We start from the raw sequence: 21,593 nt of genomic DNA on the forward strand, positions 1-21,593 counted from the left end.
ATTCAACACAAGCTCAAGATATTTAATGTTTAAATAGCAAATTGTCCCTTATTTTGAATTTGATGCTGAGACATGTTCCAGAGAAGTTGGACATAAGCAACAAAAGACAGAGGAAAATGAGGAATGCTGAAAAAAACAGGTTAATTGGAAACAGGTGAGTGTCATGATTGGATATAAAGGGAGCATCTCTGAAAGGCTCAGTCGTTCTTAAGCAAGGATGGGGCAAGGTTCACCACTTTCTGAACAACTGAGCAAGCAAAGCGTCCAAAAGTTTAAGAACAACAAACGTTTCTCAACATCCAACTGTGAGGAATTTAGGGATTTCATCATCTACAGCCCATAATATCATTAATAGATTCAGAGAATCCACAAAAAACAAACATTTAAATGCCCTTCAATGATCCAAATCATTCTGTAAGGGATATTAATTAGCACATGGGCTCAGAACACTTCAGGAAACCATCATCAGTGAACACAGTTCTTTACTCCATTTACAAGTGCAGGTTAAAACTCTGCCATACAAAACGAAAGCCCCCAGATATGAACACCACCCAGAAACTCCGCCTGCTTCTCTGTGCTCGATATTATCCGAGATGGACTGACGCAAAGTATATATAAGTATTCTCTGCTTAAAGTTCTAAAGCAGCGTCTCTGATGGTGTGGAGGTGTCAGTGCTGAGCCACATTCTGCACATATTACAACAGTGAGGCTTCATAGTAAGAGAGTGTGGATACTAGACAGGCCTGCCTGCAGTCCAGACCCGTCCCCCATTGAAAACGTGTGGAGCATTATGTGTGAAGCTCAAAATAAAATAATGGACACCTGGACTGTTGAGCAGCTGAAGTTCTACATCAAGCAAGAATGAGAAAAAATTCCACCTACAAAGCTTCAACTATTAGATTCCTCAGTTCCCAAACGCTTATTGAGTGCTGTATAAAGGAAAGGTGATGTAACACATTGCTAAACACGACCCTCTCCCAACTTCTCTGGAATGTATTGCAGCATCAAATTCAAAATGAGTGAAGATTTGCAATAAAAAACAAAGTTTATCAGTTTGACCAGAATTTGCAGTTGAAAAGAATTAGCAAATCATCATATGCTGTTTTTATTAATGTTTTACACAACTTCATTGGAATTGGGGTTATACACTGATATGCAGTATCATTTCCAGGTTTTATTAAAAGAAAGATTAATGTAAGTATTTTGTATTGTATCATGTATGTGACTGTATATATTTATCTATATGCCTTACAGGAACACACATCCGCGTATAGGGGACATTCTACAGAAGCTGGCTCCGTTTATGAAGATGTATGGAGAGTATGTGAAGAACTTTGATCGTGCCATGGAACTGGTCAGCACCTGGACACAGAGGTCAACCCAGTTCAAAAGTGTGGTCCAGAATATCCAGGTCAGAGTGTGTGTGTGTGTGTGTGTGTGTGTGTGTGTGTGTGTGTGTGTGTGTGTGTGTGTGTGTGTGTGTGTGTGTGTGTGTGTACTAGCAAGCAAATTGCCAAGATTGTAATATTTGATCAATCAAGGATTTAAATGAACATAGTAATTTTTAAAGATTATTTTTTGAAATCTACTCCATTTAAAGAATTTATTCCCATACCTGGAGTTAAGAATTCATATTTTTTTTATAAAAAAAAATATATATATCTTTGTGGAATTTTACCATTCGACTCGAAATGCTGCTCCTTTAAATATGATATTCCTATAATGTAATTTAGAAGGAAGGATAGATCTAAATTACATCATAGGAGGAACATTATAATTTAAGGAGCAGCATTTTGGATGGATGGATGGATGGATGGATGGATGGATGGATGGATGGATGGATAAATACATGAATGGATGAATAAATGGATGGATGGATAAATTGATGAACTGATGGATGGATGGATGGGGGATGGATGAATCGATGGATGGATGAATTGATGCATGGATGAATTGATGGATGGATGAATTGATGCATGGATGAATCGATGGATGAATCAATGGAAGGATAAATCGATGGATGGATGTATGGCTAGATGAATCGATGGATGATTTGATGGATTATTTGATGAATTAATTAATGGATGAATCGATGAATGGATGGATGAATCGATGGATGGATAAATACATGAATGGATGAATAAATGGGTGGATGGATGGATAAATTGACGAACTGATGGATAGATGGATGGATGGATGACTGAATCAATGGATGGGTAAATTGATAGATTGATGCAGGATGAATTCATTGACGGATAGATGGGTGGATGAATTAACGCATGGACGAATCGGTGTATGAATCGATGGAAGGATAAATTGATGGATGGGCGGATGGATGGATGAATTGATGATGGATCGATAAATGGATGAATTGATGGATCGATGGATGGATAAATTGATGGATGGATGGATAAATCGATGGATGGATGGATGGATAAAGAAATGGATGAATTAATGATGATGCCTCTAGAAATCCAAACAGTTTCCACTAGAAAGTCCTATGCACCTTTTTTGTCTTCTATAAAATAAATTTGAAAGTATCAGTATTAACAATATACTGCCTATCCCCAGTGTGTATCCATATGGATGTTTTAAATCCAGTGCATGAAGGTTTATGGAAAGTGAGAAAGTGCTTGGTTTAATAATGGTAATGTTTTTCTCTGTTGTTGTACAGAAGCAAGATGTGTGTGGTAACCTGACGTTGCAGCATCACATGCTGGAGCCGGTGCAGCGCATCCCTCGATACGAGCTCCTCCTCAAAGACTACCTGAAGAAACTTCCCAGTGATGCAGCAGATAGGAAGGATGCAGAGAGTAAGCTTATAAATGCATTTAAACAATAGCTCTGCATATTGTGTGTGTGTGTGTGTGTGTGTGGGTCCATTTTCAGCCTTACAACACTCCACACTTCCTGTTTTTTTTGTGTCACATCCCTTTATATTGCAGAGAATGTTCATGTACTGTACTGTAACGTGTACAGGAAATAATATTAAATATATAGTCAAATATTTTGCTGATTATTTTAGATGGGCTTTTTTACAGTATCTGAATTTAACACAATTTAACACAATGTGTCTTCATTGTGTACCTGTGGTGTGAACTGTGTGTGTGTGTGTGTGTGTGTGTGTGTGTGTGTGAGTGTGAGTTACAGACCAAAATTCTTTTGATGTTAACATTTTAAAGCCATTTCAAAACAGCCATAAACCATTGAGACACCTTAATCCTCTTGTCAGTGTTGAGTACACTGTGTGTGTGTGTGTGTTGATGTTTTTTGTCTCTCGCTGTCTTTCAGAAGCTCTGGATTTGATCTCCACAGCTGCTAACCACTCTAACGCTGCCATCAGAAAGATGGTAAGTGTAACTCATGACCCCTCCCCCGACACGCTGGTCTATGTCTGTCAGACAGGATGTGCTGTTTCCACTTCCTGTCTATGCTAACAGATAATAGTCTCTTAGGCAAATGTGTTCTTTCACATTCTTTTCTCTTCTCTTTTTTACTTTCTCTTTGTTTGGGTTTCCCTCTTTGTTAATAAGCTTTTTTCTTTAGATACATTAGAGCTTTGTTCTAATCTGCAGTATATTTATTCTTGTTTGATTTATTTATTTATTTATAAGAAAAATAATATCAAAGAATGTGTAATTGTTTGAGAACATGCACCAAAAGATACAATTCAACCTAGTGGCAAATATTATGATGATATGATTTTATGGTGACCTGTTCGATATTGACATCTAACTAATCAATAACCCAATTAGTTTTTTTTCTAGTCACCTCATGTAGCATTACCTCCAGTAATAATCACAACACAGACATAGATTCAAGATTCAAGACTCAAGATTTTTTTTTTTTGTCATGTCACAGAATACAGGTGTGCAGGAGTGAAATTGTACAGGAGTAAAATTGTGGCTGCAGGTTCCCACAATTGTGCAGAGAACAGTTTTTACAACACATAGAATAGTGAAATAAAATATAATATACAGATAACTTTACAATATACTCAATACATACAATAACAGTACACACAATCACTTACACTATAGACATAATGACAAATGGTATTGCACGGCAATATGTTAAATAAGACTGGATATATAAATATACGATGCTATATAGATATGCAGATATCTAGAGTTTGCGTGTGGAAGTGAGGAAATAGTCCAATAGGTGACAGAATAGCTCATACTGTGCAGGTACAGTATGAGGTACAGAATATCAGTATTTATCTATATCTATCTACATGCTGTACAGTATATGTGGATTGTATATTCAGAAGTTGACAAAATGATTTTGGTTCTACAGTGACTGAACATTGGACAATATATTGTCCTAGAAATTATTGCGATTCACGATATTTTTTATATTTTAAGACTAATACAGTAAATGCCACTGACATAATGATAACAGAATAGCTTTAAAAAGCAACTATACACTTTTTAAAGACAGCCACAATTTAATAATCATTTACTACAATTTGTTTTATATAATAATTATTTATATAATAATTATATACTTATTTCTTCACTTACAGTACTTTAGTCCACACTGTGTGTATGGAGTCATTGAAGCTTGAAAAATACGCTAAAATACTGTTCACTGTTTCATATGCAAACAAACACAAATAAACACAATAGACGATATCACGATTATCAAAAATTGAGGTCAGGTTAATTTATATTACGATAAAACTATATTGCAATTATTGTGACAGGCCTAGTGCTCATCAATAAAATCCTCTGTCAGTTTAACCTCATAAATAACTCTGAATATAAAGAGATATTTAACAAGCTTTAACATTACTCAAAAATGAAATTGAGCTTCATTCTAATCATTTAATTCAGTCTTTATCAGACAGTATTTTACTTTTGGTGCAGCAGATACAGAATAGAGAAAAGATTGGCATCAGGGCTGATTTGCAATAAATAAAATAAACAGTTTGAGAGATACAATAAGATACTGTAATCACTATTTAAAAACTACATTACTTGTGTTATAATTAAGCAATAAAACACGAGGGTGAGTTCTATAACGTGTTTTATTGGCACTGCTGTGCTGCGGTCGTTATTTGACCGGCCGTTTATCAGACAGTAGTTATTTGAGATTGTATCTACAGTTGTAAATAGCAATTTAGCACTATTGATGGTTTACATTCATAAATGTAAGCTGCCTCAAAACTTTAGTCTATATAGTGTTTATTAATAATTAATATTGTGTGTCTTGTGTGTGTAGGAGAAGATGCACAAGTTGTTGGAAGTGCACGAGCGACTGGGTGGTGAGGAAGACATTGTTAATCCAGCTAATGAACTCATCAAAGAGGGCCATATAAAGAAGATGTCTGCTAAGAATGGAACCGCTCAGGACAGATATCTCTACCTGGTGAGTGTTGGAGTAATTAAAGTGAACTATGTGAAGTACAGTAGTATGTGGCTTTTTTACAGCAACAGGTGATTTTACAGTAGTGATAAACCACCTACTGACTTTTAATTAAGAATTGTAGAAAATATCTTAATGGGTGTCAGTTCTGTTTAGTCTCTGTTTTGGGCTAAATTTGTTTAGAGAGTTAATTGGAGAATCATGTACTTCATGTCCTGTATTACTCCATCCTGTACATTCCTGTACTGCTGCTACTACTACAGCCAAAACAACTGTGAGAGTCCTGTAGCCTAAATATTTTAAATAATATAAACAATACAATGTTCATACTTTCCACTGCTTTCTGTAATAACTACCTAATTACAAAATACCTGTACTTTTAGTACTTGCGGTACAAAAGTACAAAAAAATGTTAAATACTTTAGTACTTCCACTCAAGTGTTTAAAGAACACTTCTAATTTTACTCATATCACTTTTATATAGATAGAACACTTCTAATTTTACTCTTATCACTTTTATATAGATAGAACACTTCTAATTTTACTCATATCACTTTTATATAGATAGAGCACTTCTAATTTTACTCATATCACTTTTATATAGATAGAGCACTTCTAATTTTACTCTTATCACTTTTACATAGATAGAGCACTTCTAATTTTACTCATATCACTTTTATATAGATAGAGCACTTCTAATTTTACTCATATCACTTTTACATAGATAGAGCACTTCTAATTTTACTCATATCACTTTTATATAGATAGAGCACTTCTAATTTTACTCATATCACTTTTATATAGATAGAGCACTTCTAATTTTACTCATATCACTTTTATATAGATAGAGCACTTCTAATTTTACTCATATCACTTTTATATAGATAGAGCACTTCTAATTTTACTCAAACTCAAGTCTGGCTGTCTAGTACTTTATACTGTGTATATATAGGCATCAGTGAAATTTGTTAAATATATATTCTCAAGTATATTCTCTGAAGATAATTCTGTCACAAATTTTCTCTCTCTATGTGTGTGTGTGTGTGTGTGTGTTCTCTCCACAGTTCAATAACATGTTGCTGTACTGTGTGCCGAAGTTGAGACTGATGGGTCAGAAGTTTAGTGTGAGAGAAAGAATTGAAATAGCAGGGATGGAGGTATGAGTGTGTGTGAGGAGGACAGTGTGTTTGAGATGTGTGTGTGTGTGGGCAATTGCCTGTGGAAACTCATTGTTTTTGTATCCTCAGGTTCAGGAGAATGTGAAGCAGAACCTTCCCTACACTTTTACCATCATCGGCAAGCAGCGCTCCCTCGAGCTACAGGCCAGGTGTGTGTTTGTGTCCGGGGGAGTCACTAGTTCTTTTTGGGGGGGGTCAAGCTCCCCTAAAACGAGTCCTAGCACCCCTAAAAATTAAAAGCATTTTTATTAATCCTCCTGTTATGTTCATTTGTCAAGAACAGCAATGGTGTTCCCGGTTTAATCTGACTTGGTGCATGTTTAATTATCCAAAAAATGTCTGAAACCAAATCCTAACAAGCAGTGTGAATTTTTAATTACTAACTCTAGTACTAATAATTCTATCAATATTTAGTGCAATAGTGTTCCTTACCTATATCCGGTAATAGTTCAATTAGGATAATTCACTCGCTTTTCACTACTTTATTACTTTGAAAGACCAACATATAAAACACAATAGTTTTACCTAACATTTAAACATAACATTGCGATTTTGTTTTAGTTTAGTTTTTGCAGGGACTGTTTGCAAATATGTGAGAGAACCCATTTTTATATTATATGTTGATTTAACTATTTTTACTAGATCTTCAAACTCTAAAACAGGTCAATTTGATCCAGAACATAATAGGAAGGTTAAACAGAAGTGTTTCGGATAAGCTAAAAATGTTCAGACTCCCAACAGCACCAGGACTTAGCTTATTAAATACATAAAAAAAAAAAAAAAAAACTACTGTTTGATTGTGCATGTGTGGTGTGCGCCCAGTATGGAGAGAAGATAGATGAGACAGTTCACGTGGCAAAAATATAGTTTAAAAAATACTTTCTTTGAATTTAACAAACTGCCCTTTTAAAAACACAGTGTTGTTTTCACTTATTTTAGTGGTGGCCCTGTTTCTAGTGGCTGGTTTTTAGGATAATACGCTTTGTTGTTTACTGTCTTGTTGTTTTACTTATTTTACAGAACTGCTGAAGAAAAAGAGGACTGGATACAGGTAAGTTATTTAAGCACACACACACACACACACACACACACACACACACACACACACACACACACACACACACACACACACACACACACACACATACACACACACACACATACACATACACACACACACACACACACATACAAGCACACACACAGACACACACACACACACACACACACACACACATACACACACACACACACACACACACACATACACACACACACACACATACATATATACACATACACACACACACTCATACACATACAGACACACACACACACACATACATACACACACAAACAAACACACACACTCATACACACACACACACGCACACATAGATACACACACAGACACACACAGAAAAGCTTTGTGGAGTGTTTTGTATGGGAATACAATAGAGTTGAGCTGACTACTAAACAATGTGTCTTTGTCCTTTTGCTCAATTAAAACTCAAAATCTTTCTCTCTCTCTCTCTCTCTCTCTCTCTCTCTATTTATCTATCTATCTCTTTCTCCCTCTGTCTCTCTTTATCTATTTATCTCTCTCTCTCTTTTGCTCTCTCTTTTTCTCTAGGTGATCTGGGCCACTATAGAGAAGCATAAACAGAACAGTGAGACGTTTAATAAGGCCTTTAACAGCTCCTTGTCTCGTGAAGATGAACACATGAGCATCCCAGACTCACCGGTAAAACATTTCCTTCATCTCTAAGACTGTGATTTAAAGAGAAGTGATTTAATTAATAAATACATTTAAATGTTGCCCAATCTATACCCATCAATAACCGCATAAGAAATGTGTGCACTGTTTACAATTAGCACTGGTGATTTTAATGTTTTTATTTGTTTTAGGTAAATAAAAAATGCCTTAAATAAATAGTTTATATTAATATATTGAGCAAGCAATTATTATACTTTAAGAAGCGAGAATGTTATGCTAATATTTCTGATAAAAAGCTCTGAGCTGCATCTAGCAGTATGCTTATGGAACCATATTTACAGCTTAAGGAACAAGTACTGCTACTGTTTTTGTTCTTAATAAAGCACCACAAACAAAATGCCCATAGTTTTCATTTAAACTTTCATTTAAGATCCAGAAAGATGAATAATGAGATAATGAGACTACTCATATCTGGTAATAAATAAATAGACTGTAAGAATAATTATTGCTTTTTATATTTTTTGGTTACAATTAAGAAAAGGGTATTGAAAAAATATAGTTTGGGTATCAGTATTGAATTTAGAGTATCGTATTGGTATCGAAAATTTATCAAAAAAAAGCAAAACACAGAACTAGTCAATTTTTCAGTTTTCTTTATTGTTTTTGACACCCTTCGAAAATATTAACAGGCCTTTTTTGTGTGAACAATAAATTTTGCTATTGGTTTCAACAGCTATTTATGGTTTGTTATTGTTGAGCTATGTAAGATAATTGTTGAGAATGTAAAATAATTGGTGGAATAAAAAGCTCAGTTTCTACTATAAATAACAGTGGCATGCCCCAATAAACAGTCACTTATATCAGTGTGTTTGTAGTGCTTGATGTCAATGAATTATCACAACTAAACCTGCTGTCTGTCTTTACACAGGGTCCCTGGAATAATTCCTCTGTAGATTCAGATGGAGGGGTGCATGAGAGGGTAAGTTATTCAGCAATCAGTGTTCACACACTCCTCAGATTATTGCCATTTTAGAGGCAGTGGTGGCTCAGTAATTAGAGCCGTAATTAGAGTGGGTTATTGATGACAGGGGTTGTGGGTTCAATTCAGAGGTTATTAAACTGTTGTGACGTGAGCAAGTTACTTAACCTTTCCAGTTGCCAAGGCATATGTGTGTTCCCTGTATCAATATGGGCCCTATTTTAGTAATCTTTAGGTGAGCCGTCAACCATGCAGATTGATTTAGTGGGTCAGTGTGTCTTTGCTATCATAACAACAGGAAAAGTACACCTTGCACTAGTGCAAAAGGCATGCACTGATTCTCTTAATTAATCATGGGTATGTTTTGGGTGTAACGTGAAATAAACCAATCATTGTGTCACTTGCTGATCATTCCCTTTGGGGAATTGCTATTTTAATGGCGCAGCTACCTGGACATAGCCATCGCTTCTCAGCAGAGGAAAGTGTCATTTGCGGGAGCAGCAATGTTTTTTTATTTAGTGTTCTGTTTATTGTTGATGTGAAAGTTGGCTTTGTACGCTGTGGCGCATCTTTGTGTGTGTAATGAGCACAATGCTCCTGCGTAGCTAAGATAGACATGGATTTCTAATTGTTGATTGTTGTCAGGGTTCTAATCAGTAGGGTTCTAACACCTGTGTTTTCCGCCACTGAGATACAATACACCAGAGATTGACCTAAACACACCTCACTTCCAGACCACTATGCCCATCTGCCCATCTGTAGATTTAAACAGTGCAATGAAAATGCACTGTTGGCTCAGTGTAAGATAACAATGAGCATGGTGTAAGAGAGGGCTTTATGTCTTTTTGCTCAATAGTGTGTATGTGTGTCTGTTCACTGCACGATTTGGTTAAAGGCAGAGGTCAAATTCTGTCTGTAGGCAGCACAAATGGGAAATATTTGGGGGAAATATTTTGTCTATGTATTTAAATAAAATGCTTGGTTGTGTGGAGGCCTGCTGGAGGCCTGCATTATTGTGATCTTTAGTTAAACAGTATGATGCATGTTTTTTTCTATTCCTCAGAGGAGTTCAAAGAAGCGAGAGAAAGAGAAGGAGACGTGTAAGGGCTGCAGTGAAACTTTCCATTTCACCAAACGCAAGCACCACTGCAAGAACTGCGGAGCGGTGAGTGTATTTTTTGTGTTGACGCCATCTATAGTTTTTACAGTACCAGTCAAAAGTTTGGACACACCTTCTTATTCAATGTTTTTTTCCCTACATAGTAAATGAATAGTGAAGTGATTCAGACTATAAGGGAACACATAAGGAATCATGTAGTAACTTAAAAGTTTTAAACAAACCAAAATACTCTGAAAAGCATTTAGCTGCTCTTATCTGGGGTTAAGCTGTTAACTTGCAGTTTCTGAGGCTGGTAGCTCTGATGAATTTATCCTGTACAACAGAGAAAACTCTTGCTCCTCCTTTTCTGGGGTGGTCCTGATGAGTGCCAGTTTCATCATTATAACATTTTATTGCTTATTTGCTTATATGCACTTGAGAAAACTTTCAAAGTTCTTGACATTTTTGGATTTCTTAAAGTATTTTGTTTCTTTGCTAAACTGAGTAGTTCTTGCCATAATATGGATTAGAACATTATTCAAACATTACAAGGCAGGAAATTTAAGTAATCAACTCTTGACGAGTTCAGCACAGCTGTTACCTGAAAGCCTGAATACCAGGTGTCTTTACCTCATAAATTGACTGAGAAAATCCAGCCAGGATGTGCAAAACTATCATCTAAACAAGAGGAACTACTTTGAAGAATCTAAATAAAACTAGAAAACATAAACACATGTAAAATGTATTATTTTTTCTACATTGTAAAAAAGAGTGGTAAAAAAATCCAACACAGAGATGTGAAAGATTCATTCCCAGTTATCACCAACACTTAATTGCATTTATTGCTGCAGAGAGTGGATCATCCAAGTTATTAGGTTTAGGAGCAAACACTTTTTCACACAGGATTAGATTGGTTTGTATAGATACTATTTTTTCTTAATAAATGACATTATCGTTTAAAAAATATTTTTTATATTTACTCAGGTTATCTTTGTCTGATAATAAAATGTGATATTAAAATGTTTTGTTTTTTGTTAACTTGAAAAATGTAAGTATCACAAAAAAGCATAAATAGACATCTGTAGTGGATTCTACTTACAGAGTTTTAACATGTAAACTTAGGACATAAAGTAATGTAAAAAAATAATTTTCTTTTTAAATCACTGTATGTCCAGAGTTCACAAACAAATATATCTAGTCTAAGATCAGAATTGTTTATAAATATTTACAAAACAAATGAGTTGTGAGTCAGATTTCACTGTTTGTTCATTATCTGAATGTCTTTTCTCTCGTCTCTCCTGCCCTCTGCAGGCTATCTGTGGTAAATGCTCGAAGGTATTGGAGAGTAAGAACAGCCGCTTGTGTAAACAGTGTTATGAAGCAACACCAGGGAGCAGCGCTGAACCAAAGAAAAGAACCGGGGTAGAGGTGAGCAGTCTTACACCAAAACCCAAACCTAACTCAGTCGTTTCAGTCAGTAATTGTGGTAAACTTTTTCAGTTAATCCAGGAACACCATTAACCACACACAGTTCATGTATTTATAACATCCTTTACCGGGAAAGAAGAACTGCTGCTTGATTTTCAAACCCTCACACATGCAGTCAAAATGTATACAGAGCCAGACGTCTCATTTCTCTAATTCTGGAGCAAACTTCTTCCCTATCTTTTGATCTCTGGTTGAAATATATAATAAACTGTTTATATTTAGAGAAAATTAGATCCACAACCAATGGAAACATATTCAATACAGTATGAGATCAAGAATCAAGAAGTATCAAGAATTTAATCTATTGGACGCCCCACGTTCTCTTTAAGGCCTTAAAACCTTATTCTCTATTAAATTCTAACTTTATTTATGTAGCTGGGAAGAGTTGATTTTAGTTTGTGTTTTATTTGAAAGTAAATAACTCTTTTGTATTTTTTATTTATATATTTACTTACTTATTGAGGTTGTTAGTGTTATTATTATTTATTTACCTATTCTTTTTGTCCATATTTGTTTATATGTTTATATGTTTTTTCTTATCTTTATGTTCATCTAGGAGGGGGAGAATTTAAGATTTTGTCAAATTTTTCTATGACCTATACATATTTGTTGGAAGAAAATCTAAATTTAGCTTTAATTTAATTAAAGCTAAATTTGAAATCTGGCCTGATGCCCCTGGGAAAAAAAAGAATATTTGCTGTACTTCATAGATCTGAATACATTTATATTTTAAACATGTAAACAGACATGCTGTAGGAATTTTGGTCAAACAATAATGATAATATGACCATATGACCGATTATTTTGTGATTTGAGTAGGCTGATGCTTAATTTGTTATTAGAATCAAATATTGCAAAATGCAAATAATATAACAACAAACAACACTGAGATACCAAATTAACAAAGACAAAAGAAAAGATTAATCAAAAATAAGAAAACAGTAGTACTGGGATAAAAAAAAACTGACACATACACAGCATAATAGCACACAAAGAACTCCTCGAGAAACACTGAGATAACGGGGCTAATATACACGAGGAGGGTGAGGAACACCTGGAACAGGAAACAAGGGGCTGGGGTTACAAACAAGACACGAGGTGGTAACACCAATAGCTAGGGTGAGGCTAGGCTAGAGACAGGACAATAACACAGGCCATATGTTCTAAGAGCACATTAGGGTAGAAAACAAAACAAACTGAAAGGCAGGACAGAAACAGAAGGAACGTAAAGACACAAGACATACAAAGACTAAAGGGGTGACATTGGAATCCTTTTTGGAAATAGATTAATGCTTAATGTTTAGGTTAGATGTATTTTAAATGAGGGTTTAATCACAGTTGGTTTATATTAAGTTTAATGTAACACATGTAATTGTTGTTATGCAAATATCTTAAAAATAGCAGTTAAAACAATAAAAAAAATAAAAAAACATTAACTCTTTATAAAAGTAAACATAAAAATATTGCCGAAAAGGTAAGGAGCAACTTCTAGTTTCACATTAAAAAATTGCCTTTTTTAGCATGACTGCAACAATATACAACATTCTCCAAAGAAACACAGAAAACACAGCGCCACCTAGTTTTTAAATGTGAAATGTGCCAAGAGTCATGTCGTTGCATTAATTCATTAGATTATTTTATACAGTAAAGTGAGCAACATGCTGAACACTTTCTATTAGTCAAGATGATCTAAACACTACATTGCCTTTGGTTAACTGGGCTTACCTCACATAGAATTTCAAGTTTTAGAAGACCAGGGTTTTTTCTTAGAGCTGGAAATGCAGATTGGTTCTTCCACTGTGGCTGTGCGTCAGTGGAGGGGAATATTAGGGAAAGTTGAGATTATTTCCAAGAAAAGCTGCTGGAGCTCAGACACAAAAACTGTGAGAAATCACCTCAGAGGTTCGAAATATCTCAGCAGGAGAACTCTCACACCATCAGGCAGCTCTAATCACCTGCAAACACACACACACACACACACACACACACGCCTGGCCTCTGTTTTAGAACTGCAAGCGTCTGTTCTGTTTGCAGAGCTGCCTGTGTGTCCTATAACACAGAATCAGGTAATGCACTATGATCGGATAATACCCAGACCAGTAATCCTGTTACACACACACACACACACACACACACACACACACACACACACGAGTGTGTGCGTGCACACCTGTAGTCACTGTAATCATAACTTTTTTATGATTGATAGAAAAAAGTTTATTCTAACACAAACTGACTTAGAATAAGATACAATTCAGGTCATTTCAATTCCTGTTTTTATAAGTTACATAAGTTTAATTCTACAATCTTTTTTTAGCAATGTACATAGCAATATACAATCAACAGACAACAAAATCAAGGGTGAGGGGAAAAAGGGAGTACTTTTTGTGCATTTTAACACAGTATACATTTAGGCAAATGAAGAAGGGCATTAACCCCAAAGGATTCACAAAACAATCACAAAACCAAGATCTCACATAAATAAAGTCTTTAAAGCCAACCCAGCCTACTTCCAGGCCAGATCTTTAAGTCCAGAGATCAACTTACAGGCTTTCTCATTACCTAAATAGTCCAAGTAAAATCCTACAATCTTAAAATACAGGAGCTACAAAGAGTTCTTCAATAGATTTTTTCATAAAAAAAAAATTGTTGCATAAAGGACGTATTACTGATATCTATTCATAATCATCATGCTGCTATAGCAATCTCCACTTTGAACTTCACGTTGATGCTATTTTCCTACTCCTTTATATTTTGGGTATTTATCTTGTTTATTTTATTATTGTAAATTTATTCTATTTTATTTTGTCTTTATATTTTTTTAATTGCTCTTTGGGTGTAAACTGGACCATGGGAATACAATTCTGTTCCGCCTTATGTAAAGTATATAATGTAACAATGACAATAAAATCTCCTTGAATCTCTGAATTCATGAGATTGCAGAGTGAGAGTAAACAACTTTAAGCATATTTTGATATTCCTCTTCTTAATTGATTATTCACCAGTTTAGAGATTGCACATCTCTGTTACCATCATTTTATGAAACATAAATGGTTAGTATATGATCAGCTTTGTGTATCACCTTTCTACACTTTTGAGGTTGCAGACCACGTATGTCCTGTAGAGTCCTGTGCAGCTAACTACAGTGTTTGTTGTTGTGTGTGTTTGTTTCTGCAGAAGCAGCTCTCGTTGACGGGTGACTGTTGTGTTTTGAGTAGTCAGCTTCTGGTTCAAGAGAAGGGGAAGCACTGGACTAAGACGTGGGTGGCGATAACGAAAGCTGAGCCGCTAGTGCTCTACCTACAGACCAGCAGCCAGGTAGAGTGTGATGTACCTGTCTTTCTCTTTCAGGAGATTGAGGTCAGGATTGAGGTGGATTTCCCTGACTCTGTCCTGACCTCAGACTGTTTAGTCTGGACAACCTCTGCTGGCTCACTCTCTCTCCTCTCTAGCTTAAGCCCTACCTCGCTCACCCTTTTCTCTATAAGGTGTGTTGCTGTTAAAAGTTTATTCTCAGGCCTTGAGCCCGTGCCACATTACAGTTTAGAAATATATCTACACTGATGGGCGTGGTGTTCAGGTAAAATTCTGGTGTATTGCTATCTTGTCAGCAGAAAACACAGGTGCTCTACCGACTTATTTAAACCCTGACAGCAGTCACCAGTCAGATGTCAATACCTACACTTTGTGCACACACATGAACATCCAGCAGCACAAACTCAACTTTTACATCAACAATAAACACAAAACTAAATAAAATAACATTGCTGTTCCCGTAAATGAGCTGCTGGATCTCCTACACAGCGTGAACGAGCAGCTCAGTTTCCTCTGCTGAGAAGCGCTGGTCACATCCAGGCAGCTGCACCGTTAAACTAGCAATACACCAAAGTCAGAGCGCATATGACTCTTAAAGGAAATGATAAGCAAGTGACACACTGTGCGCTTGTTTGTTTGCTAACTCGTACTAGTATTAGTATTTTGTTATAAACACAAAAAAGTGGAGTAAAAAAATAAAATAATAATAATCCCACCATCCATACTGCCATAGCAACAGAAGATTAGAATTATAGACTGGATTAGAGGAGTGGTTTTTACCCAGCTCTGCTGCTCTGATGCACTATAGTCTGTAAAGCCTGATCTATACACCCAGTTTTACATTGTGTAAAGTGTGTTTAGCATGTTAATAGACATTCCTTAAAGGCTTATTTTATTAGTTTTTATATCTAGAATATCTCTAATATATTTATTTTTATATTTATATGTATAATATTTCTGTATCTGGATTACAACTCTGAACATTATGTTTTGTTATGAATAGTCATAGTTTAGCTTTACAGTGATACTCTATATTTCCAAATGTGTGTGGACCTCCCCTTCTAATGCATGCATGTTTAGATTCAGTAGAGAAGAACTGCCAATATAAAAGCATAAACTACAGTACCAGTCAAAAGTTTGGACACACTTCTTCTCATTTAGTGTGTTTTCTTCTTTTTATTTATTATTTTTTACATTGTACATTTAATATGGAAGCTATTAATATTAAACATTAAATATAAAAATGCGTAAAAGTTGAGCAATTATTATCTTTTAAGAACCAAGATTATACTTTAAGAACCAAAGACTAGTATTCTGTAGTGAATTTATCGGATCAGTATTGAACCTCACTCCAACAATGCGATAATTAGTGTTTAACCTAACTCACAAGATAGCACCTCACAAATTACACAACTAAAGTTTAAACAGTCCCGATCTGTCTCCTGGTTCAACACTTCATAATTAATTTTTATACTAATAATCCATCTATTGATCTTTTATCATGTCAATGTGTTATTATTATAAATTGTATTATAGTTGACTCTTTAATTAATAAGCATGGTTTGAGTTGTTGTAAGCAGTTTGTATATAAGCGTTTGCTGTATTTCTGAAGCTGATTTGTGGTGTTGTTGGTCAGGATGTGCGTGGAGCCCGGAGCATCTCTCTACCCGGTTATGAAGTCAGCGCGTCGCTGCCGCCCTCAGAGAAACCAGAAGGCAAGCACGTGTTCAGGCTCAGCAACTCCCAGCATGCATTGCTCTTCAGCGCTCAGGATTCGGAATTAATGGCCAGATGGTTGGAGCTTCTTTCCCACGCTACAAAAGGGGAGGTCTCGGAGATGTCCGTCAGTTTGACAGACCACAGGAAGAGCCAATGAGGCGAGCCGCTGAGAACAGCCGAGCCGCTTTGCCACTCCCACCGACCTTCGGCTTCTGAGCCACTTTTATAAAGAACTTTATTACTTGAATTCGTGTTCCCTCAGCACTTTTTCTTCTTTTAAGAGTTAAGATATTTCAGTTCGTCACCTCTTTTACTTTCAATTTTCATATAGGCACAAAACACACACACTCACACACACACACACACACACACACACACACATCGTTCCACACCTATGCCACTGTTGTTCCTGGTGAGCTTTCATTCCCCTGATGCACTGTTCTCTCCTTTTCCGTTGACGTTCTGTGTCCTTTTGTACCATAATAGATGAAGTTGTGGATTTTTATGAAATATTATAAGATGATAAGATGGATGTTTTATGATTTTTTTCACCCTCTTTTTTATAGATTTCCTGTAAATGGTGTTATTATTTGTGAAGCATTAATTCACCCATCACGTGTGTTGGAAATACTGTATAAGATGCTCATGTTTCAGATGCTGATTTGTTTTTTTCTTTGTTTTATGGCAAGTTTTTGTTCCTTCTCCACCTGCTCAACTCGTTCTGCTTCTGCGGTTTTGTAGCATCCTTTTGAAGCTCACTTACAAAAAGAGGAAACTCCTTTTTAGTCAGAAGAAAACAAACAAATGTGGCAGTGCCACCCAGCAGCTCTAAAAGCATCACTATTATCTGCTGTGTATCTACTAGTACTGTTACCTGTAGAAACAGTACCGTACTATAAGTACTGTAAGCTGTGCCTCTCGCCTCTTTAGGACTGTTTAAGACTGATCTCTCTGTGCTCAGAATATCCCATATTTATGACACGCCTTTAAAAAAGAAACATTAGGTGAACATATCTTCTCAGTCAATGTTGATTATTTTAAACCACAGTGGTGACAGAACCAGTATTAATTCTACTCTCTTTTGTTTTTTTGTTTTAAACCATAAATGTTCACAAAAAGGAAAGTGTCTACCATATCATAAATAAAAGAATATCTGCTCTTCATGATTCACAAGAGTGTTTTATTATTATTCTCATACTGTCCTTCTCTCTTTTCTGCATAGTTTTGAGTTTGAGTTCTTGTTAAAAGCAAATCATAAAGAAACTATGATAAAATAAAGCTGGTACATGTTTTTTGCTTGTTTGATTTTTTTTAAGCAGTTTCTATTAATTTGTATATTATTGTAAAATCGTTGATGTTGATTTGAATCCAGTGACATGCCAGTCCTTTCCTGAGACCCACAAACTTCAGCTTCAGCTTTGAGGGGTGTAGCTTACATGTTAATTAGGTGTGAACATTGTGTGTGTGTGTGTTATGATTGTGCTGGTGTGGTTAAGCTGGAACAGTGTGGCAGTGAGAGTCAGACCTGCTGAAAGGAGCGGATATGGTGATTTCTGGGTAATGATGATGAACTGAAACTAGCACTCAGAAGACTGAACTATGGGACTGGCAGCAGCTGCACTGCTAAAACACTGATGCACCCAACAGCTCCTATTCACTCATTATTACTAAATTATTACAACCCCAATCCCAGTGAAGATGAGTCTTTGTGTAAAACATAATTCAAAACACAATGATTTACAAATCCATTCTTAACCGATATTCAATTCAATTCAATACAAAGACAAGATATTTAATGTTTAAACAGATAAACTTAGTTAATAAACTATAGATAAACTATAGTTTTTTGCAAATATTTACTCATTTTGAATTTGATGCTGCAACACGTTCCAAAGAAGTTAGTACAGGATCATGTTTTTTTTTACTTGCAGAGATGTCTCCAGATTCTCCAGATTGATATTATAGGCTGTAGATGATACAGTTTCTGCAGTTGCACATTCAGAAATGTTCATTGTTCTTAATCTGTTGGACTATTTGCTTGTAGTGAACATGCACTTTTACACATACTATCACAAGTTCTACCACATGTATAAGCACATTAATTATCACACGTACCAGCACATGTATCGCATACACTATAACATACTATCACATCCACTATAAAATCACCTACTACCTCATGCACTATTACACATACTCTCACATTTACTATCACGGATCCTATTACACAAACTATCATATGAACAATCACATGTACTATTACATGCACTATTGAGGCTAATATAAGGGAAGTACGTTCTTCTCTGGTCAGACAATTCAAATGTTAAAAGTCGTTAAAGATTTACACAGCTGTAATATATTCAGAGCTGAATAGAGAGTGGTAAATGCAGTGTCTGTTTTTACATCACAAAAACTAAAATACAAAGTTTTAAAAAAGGTTTTTAATGATGCAACTGATCACTGATGAACTCATCCATCTGCTCGGTTTTTCCCCGGAGCAAATTGTTATTTTCACACTGATCCAAAATAATATGAGTAGAAAGTGTATTTGTGTCCTGCACTGAGTTCATCATCATACCCTTTGTGTTTTTCTGGAGAAACTGCACAGAAAACCTCAGGTTAGCCAGAATTGTGTAGCTGAACCTGCAGCTGGTAACACAGAGCCGGCGTGCTGTGCTCGGTGGTGTGTTACAGTGATGCGTGTTGTGCAGGATATGGGTGAAGTTCCTGTTGCTTGCGAGGTTTCAGGTCGTGTCCCGTTGTATTGCTAAATCCTCTGTAGAAAAGCAGAAGCAGACTGCAGACTACAGCCTGGGTATCTGCACTGCTGTTAGTGATACTCACTTTTTATTACTGATTAATATTCTCTTATATTTTGTTGTTTTAAAGCTCACATATTAATGTGAGACACTGAAAGGTTCAGTAATTGTATGCGATGGCTTTTGGGCCTGGTGGGAGGGCTGTGTAAAGACTTTGGGCAGTTTTATGTAGGCTACAGTAGATCAGTCTATAAATGATCTAACTGATTATGTATCTGATGAAACTCTGTTTTTATTTTGGTTTAATTAACAGCAGTAGGATTAGCATTAGGTGTGGAACCACAAAGTGTGTAATCAGACTACACAGCTATAAGTTATCTGCATCTTGGAGTGTTTTTACACCTGTAGTTCTGTAGTTCTCTCTGGTCTGAATCAGTGGATGAGTTTGACCATCACTCCCTCCAGGAAACACACAACACATAATGCACATAACTCTTCTTTAATCCATCATCAGACTGTTCAAATACACAGTGTACTAAACAAGCAGACATTACAATGATACATGCAACAGAAAACAAAAGTAAAAAATGCTCATGTCTGAATACAGCATTAATAAACATGCCTCTCTGGCTGCAAACAACCAAAAGAGATGAGTTCACTTGCCACAGAAACCTCCGTACAGGTGATGTAAATAAATTTTGAACAGTCTTCAACTCTTAACAGTCTTAACAGCACTAATAAAGGGTCTGTGCACAACACAGGATGCAACTTAGTTCATACTAACATGAATTTAAATTGGTACACTCAAACAAATTGTACAAAAAAAAGACATTTATTATATTTATGGCAGTTAAATCATTTACTTAAATAAAGTGTGTCCTGCTTGATTTGGTTTGTTTTCACACAGGCACAAACCTAAACCTAAACACTAAAATACTTGCAGATACGCTTGCGTAGACTCCTCTGATTGGTCGGAGCTGTCTAGTGCATTGGCAAAATAGTAAATACAGTAAGAAATTTGTGTGTTCTGGATCAGTTGTTTAATTTGTGCAGCATGAAGCTAATGAGAAATTCACTGCTGCACTTTTACAAATGTTTTTAGTAGTGGCACGGATGCAAATAGTGAACGCTGCAAACACAGTATTTAGTGTGAAGAAGAAGTTTGGAGCATGGAGCAGCAGAGACAGTGGTAGTGGTTTGTTGTGGTAGTTAATTATCTGGTTAATAAATCAGGTTAAACTACACCTGAACAGCATTTTACTAATATAGTGTATTTGATAATCGGTTTGGATTGAAGCCGGAACACATTTTGATCGCTACAGAGTTGGTTTGGATCCAAGACCAACTCCTCCGAAACACCTAACTCCTCCAAACTCAGTGTGACTGATTTCACACCTGCTGAAACAAACCACAAAAAGAGCACAAACCAACCAGAGTCAGATTTAACCGGAACAAACAGTGCTGGTGTAAAAAAACGCCCAAATAAGTCATGCAGTAAACATGGGTTATGTTTTGGTTTTGTTATTTTTGTAAGTAAAGTTATTACATTATAGTGTGTGTAATATATTTTTGCAGGTTTGTGCAGAGGTGATTTGTAAGGTACGTCTATGGTGGTTTCTGCTGAAGGTTAATGGGTTGATCCAGATGCTGTTTGTCTCTGGGTGATGTTCACTGCTGTATATAGCAATGTGATGGAGCATTTCCCTACAGCATGGTCACCAGGTCAGAGAGACAAGGAGAGCAGAACATCTGGGGCACCTCTGTTTTCTCTCTCTCTCTTCTATTTTCAGCTCCTTCACATGGCTGGATGTTATTTATTTAATGAAATCCGTTTTGCAGTTATATCAGCAGTTTCTGTTCTGTTATAAAGACATGCTAATGCCCATTAATGCACACTCTGTGTGTACGAGTGTGTGAGCATGTGTGCATGTTTTTATTCTGATAAGTAGATAAATCCGGTTGGAGTGAG

General features: G+C 35.9%; 1 protein-coding gene across 1 annotated transcript in view; it reads left to right on the plus strand.

Annotated features, from left to right (window-relative positions):
• Positions 1 to 18,028, plus strand: part of fgd (faciogenital dysplasia) — a 129,416-nt gene extending 111,388 nt beyond the window's left edge. Inside the window, exons 7-19 of the mRNA XM_049485689.1 lie at positions 1,255 to 1,411; positions 2,675 to 2,813; positions 3,292 to 3,350; positions 5,227 to 5,373; positions 6,435 to 6,527; positions 6,618 to 6,697; positions 7,569 to 7,599; positions 8,182 to 8,292; positions 9,194 to 9,244; positions 10,308 to 10,409; positions 11,655 to 11,771; positions 15,009 to 15,149; positions 16,783 to 18,028. Coding sequence (XP_049341646.1) covers positions 1,255 to 1,411; positions 2,675 to 2,813; positions 3,292 to 3,350; positions 5,227 to 5,373; positions 6,435 to 6,527; positions 6,618 to 6,697; positions 7,569 to 7,599; positions 8,182 to 8,292; positions 9,194 to 9,244; positions 10,308 to 10,409; positions 11,655 to 11,771; positions 15,009 to 15,149; positions 16,783 to 17,022 — 1,468 coding nt within the window. The 3' untranslated portion in view covers positions 17,023 to 18,028. The remainder of the gene's footprint in view (positions 1 to 1,254; positions 1,412 to 2,674; positions 2,814 to 3,291; positions 3,351 to 5,226; positions 5,374 to 6,434; positions 6,528 to 6,617; positions 6,698 to 7,568; positions 7,600 to 8,181; positions 8,293 to 9,193; positions 9,245 to 10,307; positions 10,410 to 11,654; positions 11,772 to 15,008; positions 15,150 to 16,782) is intronic.
• Positions 18,029 to 21,593: the final 3,565 nt, after the last annotated feature.

The sequence above is a fragment of the Astyanax mexicanus genome, chromosome 12 (assembly GCF_023375975.1).
Source record: "Astyanax mexicanus isolate ESR-SI-001 chromosome 12, AstMex3_surface, whole genome shotgun sequence".
NCBI lineage: Eukaryota > Metazoa > Chordata > Actinopteri > Characiformes > Acestrorhamphidae > Astyanax > Astyanax mexicanus.